Source organism: Pseudophryne corroboree, chromosome 6 (genome assembly GCF_028390025.1).
Source record: "Pseudophryne corroboree isolate aPseCor3 chromosome 6, aPseCor3.hap2, whole genome shotgun sequence".
NCBI classification, from domain to species: Eukaryota; Metazoa; Chordata; class Amphibia; order Anura; family Myobatrachidae; genus Pseudophryne; species Pseudophryne corroboree.
In genome coordinates this window covers 575,737,474-575,759,269 of record NC_086449.1, presented here as the reverse complement: position 1 = coordinate 575,759,269, position 21,796 = coordinate 575,737,474, and the positions used below count along the sequence as shown (strand labels likewise).

The 21,796-nt window shown below is 48.1% G+C and overlaps 1 protein-coding gene across 1 annotated transcript in view; it reads right to left on the bottom strand.

Moving 5' to 3' along the window:
- Positions 1-21,796, bottom strand: part of CDC25C (cell division cycle 25C) — a 184,209-nt gene that overhangs the window by 7,673 nt on the left and 154,740 nt on the right. The window contains exons 13-14 of the mRNA XM_063927873.1: positions 15,363-15,425; positions 573-671 (exon numbers count right to left, since the gene is read on the bottom strand). Of these exons, the coding sequence (XP_063783943.1) occupies positions 573-671; positions 15,363-15,425 (162 nt within the window). The remainder of the gene's footprint in view (positions 1-572; positions 672-15,362; positions 15,426-21,796) is intronic.

Here is a 21,796-nt window from a genome sequence, read left to right as displayed (position 1 = left end):
TTAGGGACGCTGATGTGTGGCTTATGAATGTGGGGTGCTGCCATGTGCCTTATGACTTGGGGGCACAGATACCTTGATATTATGAATTGGGTCCCTACTGTGTGGCCCATTCTGAATTTGGAGCACAGATGTTTGGCAAGTCACAGCTCCATTATTCACATTAAAGGCCTGATACGGAGTTGCACACTAACCGCACACAATGCTGATGTTATAAGTACAGTGCGTGCGTCCGAGTCGCACTGCCCATGTGTCCCGACTGATACCTTGTGAAGGCACAAGAGATTTTAGCATTATTACCCGGGATGTAACAGGCTGGTTGTTAGGCAGATGCAGGAGTGTCGCTGACAGATGCTGTGTCCAGAGATGCACAGCCGCTTACACAGGAATCAAAGTTCCGGTGGAGAAACTGCACCTGCCATAGAGCTGGTGCAAGATTCAATGGCGTGTCCAAGACGGATTTCCAATGGCGCAAGGCGCTGCAAGTGGATGTGTCAGTTATAAAGAAATAGTCTGCAGCAATAGCATGGCACACTCATCTGCACACAGGCAATACCTCAGCTACAGCCACTCACCTTGATGTGGCCTCCGTCATACTCATAAGGATAGCGGCAGTCGATGATGTAGAATTTCTCCACAAGACTGTTGAACTCGCCATATATTAGAGCGGCCAGCTGAAGTCAAAACAACCAAACAAACATTGCACTGGTGATCATATATAAAGCACAGTTCCTATACACTGGCAGCTCAAAATCATATGTACATGCATGCATCTGTCCCCATAAGGCAACTCTCACAGGGGCCATACATTTATGGACAGATTCCCCATTCTGCGGATATAGGTGATCAATCAGGGAATTGGCAAAAAAAACATTCCAATGCTGAATATGAAAATGGAATCACAAAAAATAAGATTTTAATCCTACTGGTAAATCTTTTTCTCCTAGTCCGTAGAGGATGCTGGGGACTCCGTAAGGACCATGGGGTATAGACGGGCTCCGCAGGAGACATGGGCACTATAAAGAACTTTAGAATGGGTGTGCACTGGCTCCTCCCTCTATGCCCCTCCTCCAGACCTCAGTTAGAGAAACTGGGCCCAGAGGAGATGGACAATACGAGGAAAGGATTTTGTCAATCTAAGGGCAAGATTCATACCAGCCCACACCATCCACACCGTATAACCTGGAATATACGCAACCAGTTAACAGTATGAACAAAAAACAGTATCAGCTAAAGACTGATCTCAACTGTAACATAACCCTTATGGAAGCAACAACTATATACAAGCCTTGCAGATTTTGGGGGTCATTCCGAGTTGTTCGCTCGTTATTTTTTTCTCGCAATGGAGCGATTAGTCGCTAATGCGCATGCGCAATGTCCGCAGTGCGACTGCGCCAAGTAAATTTGCTATGCAGTTAGGAATTTTACTCACGGCATTACGAGGTTTTTTCTTCGTTCTGGTGATCGTAATGTGATTGACAGGAAGTGGGTGTTTCTGGGCGGAAACTGGCCGTTTTATGGGAGTGTGTGAAAAAACGCTACCGTTTCTGGGAAAAACGCGGGAGTGGTTGGAGAAACGGAGGAGTGTCTGGGCGAACGCTGGGTGTGTTTGTGACGTCAAACCAGGAACGACAAGCACTGAGCTGATCGCACTGGCAGAGTAAGTCTCGAGCTACTCAGAAACTGCACAGAGAAGTCTTTTCGCAATATTGCGAATCTTTCGTTCGCAATTTTGATAAGCTAAGATTCACTCCCAGTAGGCGGCGGCTTAGCGTGTGCAAAGCTGCTAAAAGCAGCTTGCGAGCGAACAACTCGGAATGACCCCCTTTGTCTGCACTGGGACGGCCGCCCAGCATCCTCTATGAACTAGGAGAAAAAGATTTACCGGTAGGTTTAAAATCTTATTTTCTCTTACGTCCTAGAGGATGCTGGGGACTCCGTAAGGACCATGGGGTTTATACCAAAGCTCCAGACCGGGCGGGAGAGTGCGGACGACTCTGCAGTACCGACTGAGCAAACGCAAGGTCCTCATCAGCCAGGGTATCAAACATATAGAACTTTGCAAAAGTGTTTGAACCTGACCAGGTAGCTGATCGGCAAAGCTGTAAAGCCGAGACACCTCGGGCAGCCGCCCGAAAAGAGGCCACCTTCCTAGTGGAATGGGCCTTTACTGAATTTGTTAACGGCAAACCCGCCGTAGAATGAGCCTGCTGAATCGTGTTACAGATCCAGCGAGCAATAGTCTGCTTCGAAGCAGGAGCGCCAACTTTGTTGGCTGCATACAGAACAAACAGTGCTTCTTTTTTCCTAACCCCAGCCGTCCTGGCTACATAGATTTTTAAGGCCCTGACTACATCCAGGGACTTGGAATCCTCCAAGTCACCCGTAGCCACAGGCACCACAATAGGTTGGTTCATATGAAATGAAGAAACCACCTTAGGCAAAAATTGAGGACAAGTCCTCAACTCTGTTCTATCCACATGGAAGGTCAAATAGGGGCTCTTGTGAGACAAGGCCGTCAATTCGGATACCCGCCTTGCAGATGCCAAGGCCAACAACATGACCACCTTCCAAGAGAGAAATTTCAATTCAACAGTTTGAAGAGGTTCAAACCAGTGAGACTTCAGGAACCGCAACACCACGTTAAGGTCCCAAGGTGCCACTGGGGGCACAAAAGGAGGCTGGATGTGCAGCACTCCCTTTACAAAAGTCTGGACTTCTGGGAGAGAAGCCAATTCCTTCAGAAAGAAAATAGACAGGGCCGAAATCTGTACCTTAATGGAGCCTAATTTTAGGCCCATATCCACTCCTGTCTGTAGAAAGTGGAGAAAACGGCCCAGATGGAAATCTTCCGTAGGAGCATTCTTGGCTTCACCCCAAGAAACATATGTCACGATCCGGGTATCTGGACGCCATTACTTACCCTTCAGATGCCTCCTAAGGCGGGCTCAGCGTTCCAGGACCGGATTCCGCTGTTCCTGAGTTTCCACATACAGAGTGGTCTTTTCATCAGCCGCGGCCTCCGCTGTGCCCGCGTGGTTAAATGTGCATCTATCAGCCTGGCGTCTCCTGTCTCCGGTGGCCGGCGCCGCCATTACTGTTTCCCAGACCACATGGATTACAAACCAAACTTCCCTCCAAGTGTCTGCATGGGCGCAGCCATCTTGGATTCTGTCATCTGATCATTTCCACCAATCTGCTGTCTGTGTTGTTGATTTGCATAATTGCCTAGCCAACCCCTTCCTTGCTGCAGGTATAAGTAAGCTGTACCTGAGCAAGGAAGACGTCAGTGCTTTGGTTGTCAAACCTAGTTCCTGTTTGTCTCTCTTCTATGATTGTCTTCCAGGTTCCAGCTCCTGTCTCAAGACTTCCACCATAGAGACCCGCACCAGCATTCCACCTGCGGTGTAGCCTGACTCTCCAATCCATTGTGGATTCATCTGTTTCCAGCTACAACACTACCTGCTTCCAGCCTCAGCTTCCAGCAGAGTACAGCTTCCCTTAAAGGGCCGGTGTCCTTTCTACACTTTACCACTCTCCACCGGAATTATTATTTCTCCGCTCTCAAGTTCTACATTTCAGTTCACATTTCATCGCTCCCAAAGTTCATTTATTATTTAACTGGTTCCAGCCAGTATCCACTCCGTGCTAACAACAGTCTGGTTCCAGCCAGTATCCACAGCAGCTGTTTTACCTTCAGCAACCCAGCTCTTCCTGGAACACCAGCTGGTACAATCCTGGGTTATCTCCATTGCTACAGCCGGGCCTGGTAAGGACTTTCCATCTAGAAGATCATAAGAACTATCTCACACTACCAGTGCCCTGTGGCTCCTGCCATGCTGTAGTACTCAGGAACTGTATTTATTCTTTGCTGACTTTTACGTTTTCTTTTATTGCTGCTGTGATGCGGAGTTGTCATAATAAACATCATTGACTTTTATCTAAGTTGTCGTGGTCACGCCTTCGGGCAGTTATTATTCATGTTACTTACATGTCCAGGGGTCTGATACAACCTCCCAGGTTCCGGTACATCTCAGCCCCTACAACTGAGGCTGCCTCCCGTCAGCTCAGGCCCTCAGTTGTGACAGTAAGCACTGACCTAATGAATCCAGCCGGAGACCAGGATCAAGCGGCCAGGCCGATGCAAGAACTGGCAGCCCGACTAGAACATCAGGAGGCTGCACAGGGCCACATCATCCGCTGTCTCCAGGATCTCTCTACTCGGCTGGATGGGATTCAGACAACTCTCCGTGGATCAGGCGCGTCTGGTGCGTCAACCACAGTGACTCCAGCTATAACCCCACCCACCTTACCCATTTCTGCTCCACGTCTTCATCTTCCAACGCCAGCAAAATTTGACGGATCTCCAAGATTCTGCAGGGGATTTCTCAACCAGTGTGAGATTCAGTTTGAGCTACAACCTGGCAATTTTCCCAGTGACCGTACAAAAATTGCCTACATTATTTCTCTTCTCAGTGGCTCAGCCCTTGATTGGGCATCACCGTTATGGGAGAGGTCCGACACCCTGCTATCTTCTTACACTGCATTTGTGTCAACATTCAGGCGCATCTTCGACGAGCCAGGCCGGGTAACTTCAGCTTCGTCTGAGATTCTCCGTTTACGCCAGGAATCACGTACTGTAGGACAATATCTTATACAGTTCCAGATCCTGGCATCCGAACTGGCATGGAACGACGAGGCCCTGTATGCTGCATTCTGGCATGGTTTATCCGAGCGTATTAAAGATGAGTTAGCTACCAGAGACTTACCCTCCAAGTTAGATGAGCTAATCTCACTTTGTACGAAAGTTGACTTACGTTTCAGAGAGAGAGCAACTGAGCGTGGAAGATCATCTGCTCCAAAATCTTCTGCTCCTCCTCCTCGCCAACTGTCACCATCTAAAGATGAGCCCATGCAAATTGGCCGTTCCCGTTTAACTCCTGCTGAGCGCCGAAGACGTCTCTCCGAGTTTCTCTGTCTGTATTGTGCAGCTCCGTCTCACACCATTAATGCCTGTCCCAAACGTCCGGGAAACTCCAAATCCTAGCTCGCCAAGGAGAGGGCCGGCTAGGAGTAATGATCTCCTCTCCATCTCCTCAAGATTGTAACCTCCCAGTCTCGCTTCAAGTTGCTCAACGTTATCAGAACGTCATTGCCCTCCTGGATTCCGGAGCAGCTGGGAACTTTATTACTGAAGCCTATGTTAAACGGTGGTCCCTACCCACCGAGAGACTTCCTTCGTCCTTTTCCTTAACTGCTGTGGATGGCAGTAAAATTTTTGATACAGTTATTTCTCTAAGGACTCTACCAGTTCGTCTGAGAGTGGGAGTTCTTCATTCCGAACTTATTTCATTTTTAGTGATTCCAAGAGCCACACATCCTGTGGTCCTGGGCCTTCCATGGCTCCGTCTTCACAATCCTACAATTGATTGGACGACTACGCAAATCCTGGCATGGGGTTCCTCCTGTACTAAGACATGTTTGTTTAAAGTGTTGCCTGTCTGTTCTTCCTCCCCCAGGTCGTCTGATGTTCCACCTCCTCCATATCAAGATTTCACGGATGTGTTCAGTAAAGCTTCTGCTGATATCCTTCCTCCTCATAGAGAATGGGACTGCCCGATTGATCTCGTTCCAGGGAAGGTTCCACCTCGAGGCCGAACTTATCCGTTGTCTCTCCCCGAGACACATTCTATGGAGGAATACATTAAAGAGAACCTAGCAAAGGGGTTCATTCGACCTTCTTCTTCTCCAGCCGGCGCAGGCTTCTTTTTTGTAAAGAAGAAAGATGGTGGTCTGCGGCCGTGCATCGACTACAGAGGTTTGAACGACATTACCATCAAGAACCGCTATCCTTTACCCCTGATTACTGAGCTCTTTGACAGAGTTAGCGGAGCTACCATCTTTACAAAGCTGGACCTGAGAGGTGCATACAGTCTCATCCGGATCCGTGAGGGTGACGAGTGGAAGACCGCATTTAACACCCGTGACGGACATTATGAGTACCTCGTCATGCCCTTCGGATTGAGCAATGCTCCAGCTGTCTTCCAGCATTTCGTCAATGAGATCTTCAGAGACATTCTATACCGTCATGTCGTGGTCTATCTAGATGATATCCTCATTTTTGCCAACGATTTAGAGGAACATCGTTTCTGGGTAAAGGAGGTTCTGTCCCGTCTCCGTGTCAATCATCTCTACTGCAAATTAGAGAAATGCGTCTTTGAAGTCAAGTCCATTCCGTTTCTAGGGTACATTGTGTCCGGTTCCGGACTAGAGATGGATCCTGAGAAACTACAAGCAATCCAGAATTGGCCGGTACCCTTAACCCTCAAAGGGGTCCAGAGGTTCTTAGGGTTCGCCAATTATTACCGAAAGTTTATACGAGACTTTTCCACCATTGTGGCGCCTATTACTGCTTTCACCAAGAAGGGTGCTAACCCGTCCAAGTGGTCTGAAGAAGCCATGCAAGCTTTTCATCTTTTAAAACAGAGGTTCATCTCTGCACCTGTCCTGAAACAGCCTGACATCGACTCTCCTTTCATCTTAGAGGTGGATGCCTCCTCCGTTGGAGTAGGAGCGGTGTTATCTCAGAGGGCTAAAGATGGTCATTTACATCCTTGCAGTTTCTTCTCACGGAAGTTCTCCCCAGCGGAGCGCAACTATGCCATTGGCGACCAGGAGTTGCTAGCCATCAAGCTCGCTCTAGAGGAGTGGAGATATCTGTTGGAGGGAGCTTCTCATTCAATCACCATCCTTACAGACCACAAGAACCTTCTATATCTAAAAGGCGCACAATGTCTCAACCCTCGTCAGGCCAGATGGGCACTTTTCTTTTCCAGGTTCGACTTTAAACTCCAGTTCTGTCCGGGCTCTCAGAATCGCAAGGCCGATGCCCTTTCCCGCTCATGGGAGCAAGAAAATGAGTCAGAGTCTTCAGACAAGCATCCTATTATAAATCCGTTGGCATTCTCCACGGTAGGGATGGACTCTACGCCCCCATCAGGGAAAAGTTTTGTGAAGCCGACACTAAGGAAGAAGCTCATGCATTGGGCCCATGCTTCCCGTTTTGCCGGACATACAGGTATCCAAAAAACCCTGGAGTTTATCTCTAGGTCCTATTGGTGGCCAACTCTGAAAAAGGACGTTTTGGAGTTTATTGCATCTTGCCCAAAGTGTGCTCAACATAAAGTATCCCGCCAGTCGCCTGCGGGGCAACTGGTTCCACTATCTGTTCCCCGTCGACCATGGACCCATTTGTCGATGGATTTTATTACAGATTTGCCCATGTGCAACATGTTCAATACCATCTGGGTGGTAGTTGACCGGTTCACCAAGATGGCACACTTCATTCCTCTCACCGGTCTTCCGTCAGCTTCCAAGTTGGCTCAAGTATTCATACAAGAGATCTTCCGACTCCACGGTCTTCCAGAAGAAATTATCTCAGATCGAGGAGTTCAATTCACAGCCAAATTCTGGCGAAGTTTATGTCAAGTCCTCCAAGTCAAGTTAAAGTTTTCCACGGCTTACCATCCTCAGACCAATGGTCAAACTGAGAGGGTGAATCAGGACTTGGAGGCCTTCCTCCGCATCTATGTGTCCTCCTCTCAAGATGACTGGGTTCAATTACTTCCCTGGGCCGAGTTCTGTCATAACAACCAGTATCATTCTTCATCTTCCTCAACACCATTCTTCACCAACTTTGGATTCCACCCTAAAGTCCCTGAGTTCCAACCGCTTCCAGCAACTTCTGTTCCCGCAGTGGATATCACCTTGCATCAGTTTGCCAATATCTGGAAGAGCGTACGATCAGCTCTGCTCAAGGCATCGTTCAGGTACAAGAAGTTTGCGGATAAGAAGCGTCGAGCAGTTCCTGCTCTCAAGGTCGGTGATCGGGTATGGTTATCCACGAAGAATTTGAGGTTAAGAGTTCCCAGTATGAAGTTTGCACCTCGCTACATCGGTCCTTTTAAAATTGATCAAGTCATCAATCCTGTTGCTTACAGACTCCAGTTACCTCCCTTCTTAAAAATACCCAGGACATTCCATGTTTCCCTGTTGAAACCGCTAATCTTGAATCGGTTTCATTCCTCACTTCCACCAACTCCGAAAGTCCAAACTCAACGAGGCGTTGAGTATGAAGTGGCCAAGATCCTGGACTCACGTCACCGTTACGGTCAACTTCAGTATCTCATTGACTGGAAGGGCTATGGTCCTGAAGAACGCTCTTGGACCAATGCCTCTGACGTCCATGCTCCTGCCTTGGTCCGAAATTTCCACGCAAAGTTTCCTTTAAAGCCTAAGAAGTGTCCTGGGGCCACTCCTAAAGGGGGGGGTGCTGTCACGATCCGGGTATCTGGACGCCATTACTTACCCTTCAGATGCCTCCTAAGGCGGGCTCAGCGTTCCAGGACCGGATTCCGCTGTTCCTGAGTTTCCACATACAGAGTGGTCTTTTCATCAGCCGCGGCCTCCGCTGTGCCCGCGTGGTTAAATGTGCATCTATCAGCCTGGCGTCTCCTGTCTCCGGTGGCCGGCGCCGCCATTACTGTTTCCCAGACCACATGGATTACAAACCAAACTTCCCTCCAAGTGTCTGCATGGGCGCAGCCATCTTGGATTCTGTCATCTGATCATTTCCACCAATCTGCTGTCTGTGTTGTTGATTTGCATAATTGCCTAGCCAACCCCTTCCTTGCTGCAGGTATAAGTAAGCTGTACCTGAGCAAGGAAGACGTCAGTGCTTTGGTTGTCAAACCTAGTTCCTGTTTGTCTCTCTTCTATGATTGTCTTCCAGGTTCCAGCTCCTGTCTCAAGACTTCCACCATAGAGACCCGCACCAGCATTCCACCTGCGGTGTAGCCTGACTCTCCAATCCATTGTGGATTCATCTGTTTCCAGCTACAACACTACCTGCTTCCAGCCTCAGCTTCCAGCAGAGTACAGCTTCCCTTAAAGGGCCGGTGTCCTTTCTACACTTTACCACTCTCCACCGGAATTATTATTTCTCCGCTCTCAAGTTCTACATTTCAGTTCACATTTCATCGCTCCCAAAGTTCATTTATTATTTAACTGGTTCCAGCCAGTATCCACTCCGTGCTAACAACAGTCTGGTTCCAGCCAGTATCCACAGCAGCTGTTTTACCTTCAGCAACCCAGCTCTTCCTGGAACACCAGCTGGTACAATCCTGGGTTATCTCCATTGCTACAGCCGGGCCTGGTAAGGACTTTCCATCTAGAAGATCATAAGAACTATCTCACACTACCAGTGCCCTGTGGCTCCTGCCATGCTGTAGTACTCAGGAACTGTATTTATTCTTTGCTGACTTTTACGTTTTCTTTTATTGCTGCTGTGATGCGGAGTTGTCATAATAAACATCATTGACTTTTATCTAAGTTGTCGTGGTCACGCCTTCGGGCAGTTATTATTCATGTTACTTACATGTCCAGGGGTCTGATACAACCTCCCAGGTTCCGGTACATCTCAGCCCCTACAACTGAGGCTGCCTCCCGTCAGCTCAGGCCCTCAGTTGTGACAACATATTTCCTCCAGATACGGTGATAATGTTTTGCCGTCACCTCCTTCCTAGCCTTTATCAGAGTAGGGATGACTTCCTCTGGAATACCTTTCCCAGCTAGGATTCGGTGTTCAACCGCCATGCCGTCAAACGTAACCACGGTAAGTCTTGGAACACGCAGGGCCCCTGTTGTAACAGGTCCTCCCTGAGAGGAAGAGGCCATGGATCTTCTGTGAGCATCTCCTGAAGATCTGAATACCAGGCCCTTCGAGGCCAATCTGGAACAATGAGTATTGTTTTCACTCTTTTTTGTCTTATGATTCTCAATATTTTTGAGATGAGAGGAAGAGGGGGGAACACATAGACCGACTGAAACACCCAAGGTGTCACCAGTGCGTCTACCGCTACTGCCTGAGGGTCCCTTGACCTGACACAATACCTCCGAAGCTTCTGTCTATGTGAGGAATTCCCCAAAGACTTGTTATCTCTGTAAAAACGTCTTGATGAAGTCCCCACTCTCCTGGATGGAGATCGTGTCTGCTGAGGAAGTCTGCTTCCCAGTTGTCCACTCCCGGAATGAAGACCGCTGACAGAGCGCTAACGTGATTTTCCGCCCAGCGAAGAATCCTGGTGGCTTCCGCCATTGCCACTCTGCTCCTTGTCCCACCTTGGCGGTTTACATGAGCCACGGCTGTGACGTTGTCTGATTGAATCAGAACCGGTAGGTCGCGAAGAAGATTCTCCGCTTGTCGTAGGCAGTTGTATATAGCCCTCAATTCCAGTACGTTGATGTGTAGACAAGCCTCCTGGCTTGACCATAGCCCCTGAAAAGTTCTACCTTGTGTGACTGCTCCCCATCCTCGGAGGCTTGCGTCCATGGTCACCAGAACCCATTCTTAAATGCCGAACCTGCGACCTTCTAGTAGGTGAGCACTTTGCAGCCACCACAGGAGAGACACCCTGGCCCGGGGGGACAGGCTTACCTTCTGATGTATTAGTAGATGGGACCCTGACCACTTGTCCAGGAGGTCCCACTGAAACGTCCATGCATGAAACCTGCCGAAGGGGATGGCCTCGTAGGCTGCCACCATTTTCCCCAGAACTCGAGTGCATTGATGAACAGACACTCTTTTTGGTTTTAGCAAGTCTCTGACCATGTTCTGGAGGTCCTGGGCTTTTTCCATCGGGAGAAAAACCCTCTTCTGTTCCATGTCCAGAATCATGCCTAGGAATGATAGTCGAGTCGTTGGAATCCATTGTGACTTTGGCAGATTGAGAATCCAACCGTGTTGTTGTAGCACTCTCAGGGAGAGCGACACGCTCTTCTGCAATTGATCTCTCGATCTTTCTTTTATCAGGAGATCGTCCAAGTCTGGGATAATTGTGACTCCCTGCCTGCGCAGGAGCACCATCATCTTCGCCATCACCTTGGTGAAAACCCTCAGTGCCGTGGAAAGCCCAAACGGCAACGTTGGAAACCGGTAATGACAGTCCCGTACAGCGAATCTCAGGTACGCCTGATGAGGAGGATATATGGGGACATGAAAGTATGCATCCTTTATGTCTAGTGACACCATAAAATCCCCCCCTTCTCAGACTGGAGATCACAGCCCGGAGCGATTCCATCTTGAATTTGAACTTTTTCAAGTACAGGTTTTTAGATTTAAAATGGGTCTGACCGAAGCATCCGGCTTCGGGACCACGAACAGGGTCGAATAGTACCCTTTCCCCTGTTGGACTAGGGGAACCTTGACAATCACTTGCTGTTGACACAGCTTTTGAATTGCAGCTAACACTACTTCCCTCTCTGGGGAAGAAGCTGGCAAGGCCGACTTGAAAAATCGGCGAGGGGGCACCTCTTTGAATTCCAGTTTGTAGCCTTGGGATACAATATCCATCGCCCAAGGATCAACGTCTGACAGAACCCAGACCTGGCTGAAGAGTCGAAGACGTGCCCCCACCGGTGCGGACTCCCTCAGTGGAGCCCCAGCGTCATGCGGTGGATTTAGTAGAAGCCGGGGAGGACTTCTGCTCCTGGGAACTAGCTGGAGCAGGTGCTCTTTCCTCTACCCTTACCTCTGGCGAGGAAAGATGAGCCCCGACCTCTTCTGGACTTATGCGACCGAAAGGACTGCATCTGATATTGTGGGGTTCTCTTTTGCTGTGGGGGAACAAAAGGCAAAAAGGTAGATTTACCTGCGGTAGCTGTGGCAACCAGGTCCGCGAGACCTTCCCCAAATAAAACTTCACCTTTGTATGGCAAAACCTCCATATGCTTCTTTGAGTCGGCATCACCCGTCCATTGGCAGGTCCACAGGGCTCGCCTAGCAGAAATCGCCATAGCGTTGGCTCTCGAACCCAGCAGCCCAATGTCTCTTTGAGCGTCCCTCATATATAAGACTGCGTCTTTAATGTGGCCTAAGGTCAATAAAATGGTATCCCTGTCTAGGGTATAAAGGTCAGCTGACAAGGTATCTGTCCAAGCTGCAACTGCACTACACACCCATGCCGATGCTATTGCCGGTCTGAGCAAAGCACCTGTATGCGCATAAATAGACTTTAAAGTAGTTTCCTGTCTGCGATCAGCAGGATCCTTGAGGGCTGCCGTGTCCGGAGATGGTAGCGCCACCTTCTTGGACAGGCGTGTTAAAGCCTTGTCTACCCTGGGTGAGGATTCCCAACGTACCCTGTCCTGTGCAGGAAAGGATACGTCATAAGAATCCTCTTGGGAATCTGCAGTTTTTTATCAGGAGTTTACCAAGCTTTTTCAAATAACTCGTTAAGCTCATGGGATGGGGGAAAGGTTACCTCAGGTTTCTTTTCCTTATACATGCGCACCCTCGTGTCAGGGACCGAGGGGTCATCTGTGATTTGCAAAACATCTTTTATTGCAATAATCATATAATGAATACTTTTGGCCACCCTTGGGTGTAACCTCGCATCATCGTAGTCGACACTGGAGTCAGAATCCGTGTCAGTATCAGTGTCTGCTATTTGGGATAGGGTACGTTTTTGAGACCCAGAAGGGCCCGATGACCCAGTCGAAGCGGTGGATTGACTCCCAGCTTTTCTCTGGACTCTGCTTTGTCCAATCTCTTATGTAATAAGGTCACATTGGCATTTAAAACCTTCCACATGTCCATCCAATCATGAGTCGGCGTTGCCGACGGAGACACCACAATCATCTGCTCCACCTCCTCCTTAGCTGAGCCTTCCGCATCAGACATGCCGACACACTCGTACCAACAACCCCACACACACAGGGATATAGTTATAAGGAGACAGTTCCCCAATAATGCCCTTTGGAGAGACAGAGAGAGAGTATGCCAGCACACACCCAGCGCAAACTGACACTGGAAAATAATCTCCCAGATAATAGCGCTTTTATCTTAATCACTGTGTTAATACACTCACTGCGCCTTACAAGTGCCCCCCCTCCTCTTTTCAGTCCTGTGTCACCGTGTTCAGCAGGGGAGAGACCTGGGAGCCAGCTTCTCTGCAGATTTCTGTGGAGAAAATGGCGCTGGTTAGTGCTGAGGGACCAAGCTCCGCCCCCTCCAGCGGCGGGCTTCGGTCCCGCTCAAAATATCACAAAACTGGCGGGGGATTTATAGAATTACTGCCTCTGCAGTGTCTAACCTTATAATGCCAGAATTAGAGGTTTTTATTGCTGCCCAGGGCGCCACCCTGCGCCCTGCACCCATCAGTGCCCGCTAGTGTGTGGGAGCAATGGCGCGTAGCGTTAACGCTGCGCGCTTACCTCAGTGAAGATCTGAAGTCTTCTGCCTCCTTGAAGTCTTCTTTTCTTCTTATACTCACCCGGCTTCTATCTTCCGGCTCTGCGAGGAGGACGGCGGCGCGGCTCTGGTACGAACAGCGAGGGGAGACCTGCGTTCCGACTCCCTCTGGAGCTAATGGTGTCAAGTAGCCTAAGAAGCAGAGCCTATCACTTAAGTAGGTCTGCTTCTCTCTCCTCAGTCCCACGATGCAGGGAGCCTGTTGCCAGCAGTGCTCCCTGAAAATAAAAAAAATAAAAAAATTCTTTATCAGAGAAACTCAGGAGAGCTCCCCTGTAATGCACCCAATCTCCTCTGGGCACAGGATCTAACTGAGGTCTGGAGGAGGGACATAGAGGGAGGAGCCAGTTCACACCCATTCTAAAGTTCTTTATAGTGCCCATGTCTCCTGCGGAGCCCGTCTATACCCCATGGTCCTTACGGAGTCCCCAGCATCCTCTAGGATGTAAGAGAAATATCAAACAAGCCAGTAATACAACGAGATGTAGTTATGTGACCGGCGGTCTAGAGACTGGCAGTCACAATACCGACGCCTGCATCCCGTCCCCTCAAAATCCCGACAGTCGGCATGCTGACTGACAGTGACTATTCCCACTTATGGGTGTCCACGACACCCATAGAGTGGGAATAGAACCTGTGGCGAGTGATTCGTTGCTCTCGCGCCCCCCCTCCATCGGCATTCCAAGACCCAGGATCTCGAGCGCCTGTCACCCATGCCCAACCAAATAAAACAACAAGTGGTATAAAGAGAACAGTCATACAAAACTACCCTAGACAACAGAATGAATGAGAACAGGTGCAGCATTCACAGGCATTGATATATGGCGGGTGGGGGATGAGGCTCAACTCATCATATGGAACCAAGGGAGCACTATACGATTTATAAAGTATATAAATTAGGAGACTACTTACAAATAGAGCCAAGGACATTTGGTGACATTTTTCTTCCTCGTTATGCTAAAGGTGAATTATTTTCTCCACTTGGATAATATATCAGATAAAGGGGGCAATTTACCGCAGGTAAGGGATCTCCGGGGGTATCCATTTAGTCCTGGCCACTGGAATTTATTGGGGGAATAGGCTTTGTGTGCCTCGGCATGCAAAGCAGAATCCCCAATAAGCAGCCCCCAGAGACCCATTTTTCAGCTGTACCACGATTCCAGGGACACATCCTGGACCTCATGTGTTATTTACCGAAAACGGGTCATTTACCAAATGGCAAAAACGGGCTATAATTAGAGAGCCCCGATAATAACACTAGGCAAAAAAAACAACAGTTTTTGCTGTGCAGTAAAATAGCGCTTGCAACGGAATACTGGCAAAAGGATTTCAGGGAAGAAATATGAGGAGGTTCACACTGCTCCAAGGCCTTGGTTAGCAGGCCAATATGGCTGAATGGTCAGTGGTGCCTAGTAGGGAAGGCAGAGGAGAAGGACCAAGGCACAGAAGTAGCGAGGAGACTGGAGACTCTGTTCCCATATGCATGCATATTTTAAGGTTAACTTTTACAGTTCAATTCTTAATATAGGTGGGATTTATGTTACAGCTAAGCTTATGAAGTCAGAAGGAAAGTATTAATCAGGTTATGGGGAAGTATTTTTAAAGGAATTTAATATCCTCTTGTTAAATTATATCATTAGGATTAAAGAATAGGAGATAGAACATGTAACAACTGTGTACATAGCCAGCAGCACATAAAAACTCAGCCCAAGTGGCAGGATTAGCTTCAGAAACTGGCACACAAACTGGATTAGATGTGACCCTCCCAGTGCATGCCACACGCAGCTGGATCTCTTCTGGCTTTAATGGGGCTGCTAGTGTGGATGCAGAATCACACACACACACACACACACACACACACACACAAGCAAGAATCCCACCTACAGCATGTCCGGTCTGGCCTGACTTTATTGGGGTAGCCAGTGCCTTCTGCTCAGTATTTGCAGCGAGACACTTGCAGCCTCATTAAACATAATAGTGTATCATTTCTAATGGTTATTAAAGCTTTAGCTACAACCTACACCCACACAACATTTTCTGTAAAGAGTATACCTACAGTTTCAGCTGTGATGTAGCGCAGATCCTGATGGCGCCCAGTCACGGTCGGCAAAGCATAAATCTGCAGGAGAGAGAGAGTGTCACAGTAACACTAAGGAAAACCTGCCTCAGTTACTAGTAATTCTCACAAATGTCATAAATTGGGAGTTGAACATGTACCTGCTGCAGAGCGTATCTTGCAAGTGTACAGTTCCAGAAACAAAAACAGGTTTATCGCACAGTACAAAAACACGCAAGAGTTTTGGGTAATTCAAAGGCATCCGCATTTTACTAGCATCTACACTTATGATCTAAATGTCCCCAAGTAGCAGTGGAACAGAGCAGTCTCAGAGAGGGCGTGTTAACACAACTGCATGCTCTGTAGAGTTGAATGGAAGTATAGCTATGTCTGTCCGGACTCCGGAGGTAGATGTTTTGCACCTAGTTGGCCTGATTCTGAGGTGGGAGTAAAGCAAAAAAAAAAAAAAATAATAAAAAAAAAAAAAGGAGCATGCAACTGTGCCCCTTTGACAAACCATGTTGCATTGCAAGGGGTACAACTACATTTATTTACTTTACATGCAGGGTAAATACTGTCTGCATTAACATGTAACCAACAAAAACTGGATAGTAATTTGTACACTGGAATTTAAATTTGAGTTTGGACATGCCCCACCCAAATCTAATGCCGGGCAAACACTAGACAGACGATCCTGGATCGTGGCTGTCGACACAACAGCCGCACACATTAAACGATCTATTGTGCGACATACTGTTCAGTAGTCACATCCAGGAGCATGCAATATAACGCCTGATGTGCCTGCACTGGCAGATGAGAAAACGACAACTCGTCCAATATATTGTCTGGTGTGTACCCAGCTTAAAGCGCTCTGGACATTTAAAATCTGCCCCAACTGCAGCGCAACATGGTTTTGCCCAGATGCAGTTACTTGATCTATAGTCCAGTATGTGCTAGTGTGCGCAAATGATAATTGCCAAGAAACCATGTGTACAGACAGTGAGTGCACCACAGTATACAGCCAGGTCCATAAATATTGGGACATCAACACAATTCGCATATTTTGGGCTCTGTACACCACCACAATGGATTTGAAATGAAACAAACAAGATGTGCTTTAACTGCAGACTTTCTGCTTTAATTTGAGGGTATTTACATCCAAATCAGGTGAACGGTGTAGGAATTACAACTGTTTCTATTTGTGCCTCCCACTTTTTAAGGGACCAAAAGTAAATGGGACAATCGACTCAAAAGCTATTTCATGGACAGGAGTGGGCTATTCCCTCGTTATTTCATCATCAATTAAAGCAGGTAAAAGGTCTGGAGTAGATTCCAAATGTGACATTTGCATTTGGAATTTGTTGCTGTTGACTCTCCATACGAGATCCAAAGAGCTGCCACTATCAGTGAAGCAAACCATTAGGCTGAAAAATCAAAACAAACCCATCAGAGAGATGGCAAAAACATGAGGTGTGGCCAAATCAACTGTTTGGAACATTCTTAAAAAGAAAGAACGCACCGGAGAGCTCAGCAACACAAAAAGACCCGGAAGAACACGGCAAACAACTGTGGTGGATGACAGAAGAATTATTTCCCAGGTGAAGAAAAACCCCTTCACAACAGTTGCCCAGATCAAGAACACTCTCCAGGAGATAGGTGTATATGTGTCAAAGTCAACAATCAAGAGAAGACTTCACAAGAGTGAATATAGAGGGTTCACCACAAGATGTAAACCATTGGTGAGCCACAAAAACAAGAAGACCAGATTAGAGTTTGCCAAATAACATCTAAAAAAGCCTTTACAGTTCTGGAACAACATCCTATGGACAGATGAAACAAAGATCAACTTGTACCAGAGTGATGGGAAGAGAAGAGTATGGAGAAGAAAAGAAACTGCTGATGATCCAAAACATACTACCTCATCAGTGAAGCATGTTGGTGGTAGTGTCATGGCGTGAGCATGTATGGCTGCCAATGGAATGGCGGAATGTATGGCGGAATGTATGGCTGCCAATGGTTCCATTGTATTTATTGATAATGTGACTGCTGACAAAAGCAGCAGGATGAATTCTGAAATGTTTCGGGCAATATTATCTGCTCATATTCAGTCAAATGTTTCAGAACTCATTTGGCGGTGCTTCACAGTGCAGGTGGACAATGACCCGAAGCATACTGCGAAAGCAACCAAAGGGTTTTTTAAGGCAAATAAGTGGAATGTTATGCAATGGCCAAGTCAATCACCTGACATGAATACAATTGAGCATGTGTTTCACTTGATGACAAAACTGAAGGGAAAATGCCCCAAGAACAAGCAGGAACTGAAGTCATTTGCAGTAGAGGCCTGGCAGAGTATCACCAGGAATGAAACCCAGCGTCTGGTGATGTCTATGCGTTCCAGACTTCAGGCTGTAATTGACTGCAAAGGATTTGCAACAAAGTATTAAAAAGTGAAAGTTTGATTTAGGATTGTTTAGTTTGTCCCATTACTTTTGGTCCCTTAAAAAGTGGGAGACACATAAAGAAACCGTTGTAATTCCTACACCGTTCACCTGATTTGGATGTAAATACCCTCAAATTAAAGCGAGAAGGTCTGCAGTTAAAGCACATCTTGTTTGTTTCATTTCAAATCCATTGCGGTGGTGTACAGAGCCCAAAATCAGGATTTTGGTGCTTACCGATAAATCCCTTTCTCCGATCCCACAGGGGCCACTGGAGTGCAGATACAATGGGGATATAGTAGGCAGTAACTGGGAGCTGGCACTTTAAATTTATAACCATGTGACTAGCTCCTCCCCTACTATGTGCCCCCTCCAAGCCAGTCTTAGTTAAAACTGTGCCCGAGGAGAGCTGGAAAAGACCAACGTTGAAGTAGAGGAGGTTCTCTAAGCCAACTACACAGGATAACACCCAGGAAACCTGGAAATATAGTGAGATGGTAACCTGAACAATACGCGCAGTCACACAGTGACATGCAACTCGATAAGTGAAGTAGGAGGAAACAGCACTGGGTGGGCGTCCAGTGGCCCCTGTGGAATCGGAGAAAGGGATTTAACGGTAAGTACCAAAATCCTGATTTCTCCTTCATCCACTAGGGGCCACTGGAGTGCAGATACAATGGGGACGTCCCAGAGCTCCCAAGACGGGAGGGAGAGCACTGAGAGTCCTGCAAAACCGCTCGGCCAACTGCGATCCAGAGGTTGCAAAAATGTCAATGAGACAAACGTATGATGGCCCGACCAAGCGGCATTGCGACATAAAGTAGACACGGAAAACCCTGTGGGCGGCCGCCCCCGAAGGTCCCCCAGAACGCAAGGAGTACACCAAAAGGGAAGGTGGAAGCTCACGAGCAACCGCCAAATAAGCCTGTCTGATGGTCAGACATATCCAATGGGCAAACGTCTGCTGAGACCCCGGCCATCCAGGACGGGAGCATCGTACAGAACAAAGAAGAAATCAGACTGGCGAATAGTCGAAGTCCACTGTACATAGAGTTGGAGCGCCCTGACAACATCCAAAGGTCATGAACCGGTGAATCCGCCTAGAGGGGCGAAAACACAAGTGGCGCTGCTATGTGAAAAAGCGGACAACACCCCTGGACGAAACGACAGCTGAGTATAAAGCTCAGCCGTATCCTCATGTAATATTAGGCAAGAATGCCGACAAAAGGGAAAGAGATAGAAAGTGAGAGACCCAAGCTTCGACACTCATCTGGCCGAAGTCAGAGCCAGGAGAAGGACCACTTTCCAGGCGAGAGAAAACATCTCCACCGACTCAGGAAATTAAAAAAAAAAAAACCAGACTGCAAAAAAAGTGAGAACCAGTATGAGGTCCCCGGATGCCGCTGGAGGGCGAAAGGGAGGCTGCAGTTAGAGTACCCACTGCAAGAAAGTCCAAACTTCCGGCAGACAGGCTAATTTACTTTGGAAGAAAACCGAAAGAGCAGAGACCTGAAACTCCGGTAAACCTAGTCAAAGCACCGCCGAGAAAACCACCCGGAGAAATCAAAGACGACGGCTAAATGAAAAACCGAAGGGAACAAACCAACCTTCATCATTTCCCCCAGGCTACATAAAGTTTCCAAAAGTGGTAAAAGCGAGGCGAGGAAACTGACTTCCGAATTCGGAGCCTAGTAGGTATAACCGAACGAGGGAACTCTGTCTTTCTGAGAAGGTCTCGTGGACAGCCAAACCGTTAAACGAAACCTGTGTAAAACTGATGTTGAAGTACACAGTCCCGCAGAGGTAGGAGCCACGGCTCCTCCACTGACAATCGGTGCAGGGTGGATCGCCAAGTCCTGCGCGGCCAAACTGGAGACACCGGGAGGACTAGCGCTCATTCTCCCTTTATGCGTTGCAGAAATTTGAGGCAGTAACAGGAAAAGGCAGAAAGATAGACTAACCAGAAGTTCCAAGGAGCCGTGAGGGCATCCCCGGCTTCTGCCGCCAGGGCTCTCATCGAGACTAGTAAAGGGGCAGTTGAAGAGTCAGTTGGAACGCCATGAGGTCGAACTGAGGTTTTAACCAACAGCGATCAGCTGACGAAACTCCGGGGAATGTCCACTCACCCGGGTGCCCGACCCGGCGGCTTGACTACCCCCTGGAATGAAAATTGGTTTAGCGCCGCACGTAGCTGAAGAGAGAGAGGGACTGGTCCTGAGGAAGGTAAAATCCTCTGATGGACCGTGTGGAGTCCTAAAAACAGAAAACTGTACGAGGGGCATAAAGGAGACCCTTGTTGAATCAGAAGATCGTGGATCATCCGGATATTCAGAAACAACCGATCTGCAGAGAGGGTCTTCAGCAGTAGATTGTCCAGCTAGGGAACAAACGTCACTCCCTGCCTATGAAGTAGGGCCATCCTGTGACCTCCATGAACACTGTTGGAGCGGAAGAGAGACCCAATGATAGAAGCATAGGGAACGCTGCCTGCAGTACGACCTTCTTGACGTCGGAAACCGGCAAACCCGTGGTGAACTTTATATCTCTAGCTGGATACGAACCCAAGCCTCAGTGCTTAGAAGTCTTTGCTATTAAAGAGTTGAGCCACAGTGGCTCTACATTGATTAGAAACCTAACCCAAGCATACCCAGACCTCCCAGAAAAAACTACAGACATGTGCCCACCCTGTGATCTACCAGGTGGGAGGGAGGCCCGTGGGTGTGTTGGAGGACCTACAATCAAACTGATCCAAGGATGCTGAACCTCTAACTTCGAGATCCGTTGGTGACGGATGTACCACCCCTTTCGTGGACACGAAATGGAAGGGGCACGGAAATACCGGTATAGGTCCGTCTTGAAGCTGGAGAAGCAGTAGGGTAAATAAAAATGGACTTACCCCCAATGGCCTGTGAAATCCAGGCAGGAAGATCCTTCCCAACCATGCCCGTAATGGACAACGTCTCTGCTGCCCTCTAGAAATCAAGATCCACCTGACACTGTCGCAGCCCAAAAAACGTTGGGTTAAACTGGCCCAAGCGGAAATTCAGGCTCCGAGGATACAGACGACTTTTGGAGACTTCAAAAGAATATAAAGCAGAGTCCTGAATATGATCTGCCAAAGGTATCAGCTGATGCTGATGCAAACCGTCCTGTAACTCAGAGGACAATTGTTCAACAACAACCTACCTGCGTCAGGCAAGGCAGGAACCCTGCTGCCGCCTATTACTTCCAGACGACTCCTTCAGCAAGGTTGCACCAGGAACCGGCAGCTTCTTGGACCTCCGATATACCGAGGGGTATACAAATGGAGAGATCTTATATCGTTTGCTGCTGTCTGCGGGGAAAGTATAGGAAAAATAAGAATTTACTCACCGGTAATTCTATTTCTCGTAGTCCGTAGTGGATGCTGGGAACTCCGAAAGGACAATGGGGAATAGCGGCTCCGCAGGAGTCTGGGCACAACTAAAAGAAAGCTTTTAGAATACCTGGTGTGCATTGGCTCCTCCCACTATGACCCTCCTCTAAACCTCAGTTAGGATACTGTGCCCGGAAGAGCTGACACAATAAGGAAGGATTTTGAATCCCGGGTAAGACTCATACCAGCCACACCAATCACACCGTATAACTCGTGATACCATATCCAGTTAACAGTATGAAATTTAACTGAGCCTCTCAACAGATGGCTCATAACAATAACCCTTTTGTGAACAACAACTATGTACAAGTATTGCAGAAAATCCGCACTTGGGAAGGGCGCCCAGCATCCACTACGGACTACGAGAAATAGAATTACCGGTGAGTAAATTCTTATTTTCTCTGACGTCCTAGTGGATGCTGGGAACTCAGAAAGGACCATGGGGATTATACCAAAGCTCCCAAATGGCCGGGAGAGTGCGGATGACTCTGCAGCACCGAATGAGAGAACTCAAGGTCCTCCTCAGACAGGGTATCAAATTTGTAGAATTTCGCAAACGTGTTTGTCCCTGACCAAGTAGC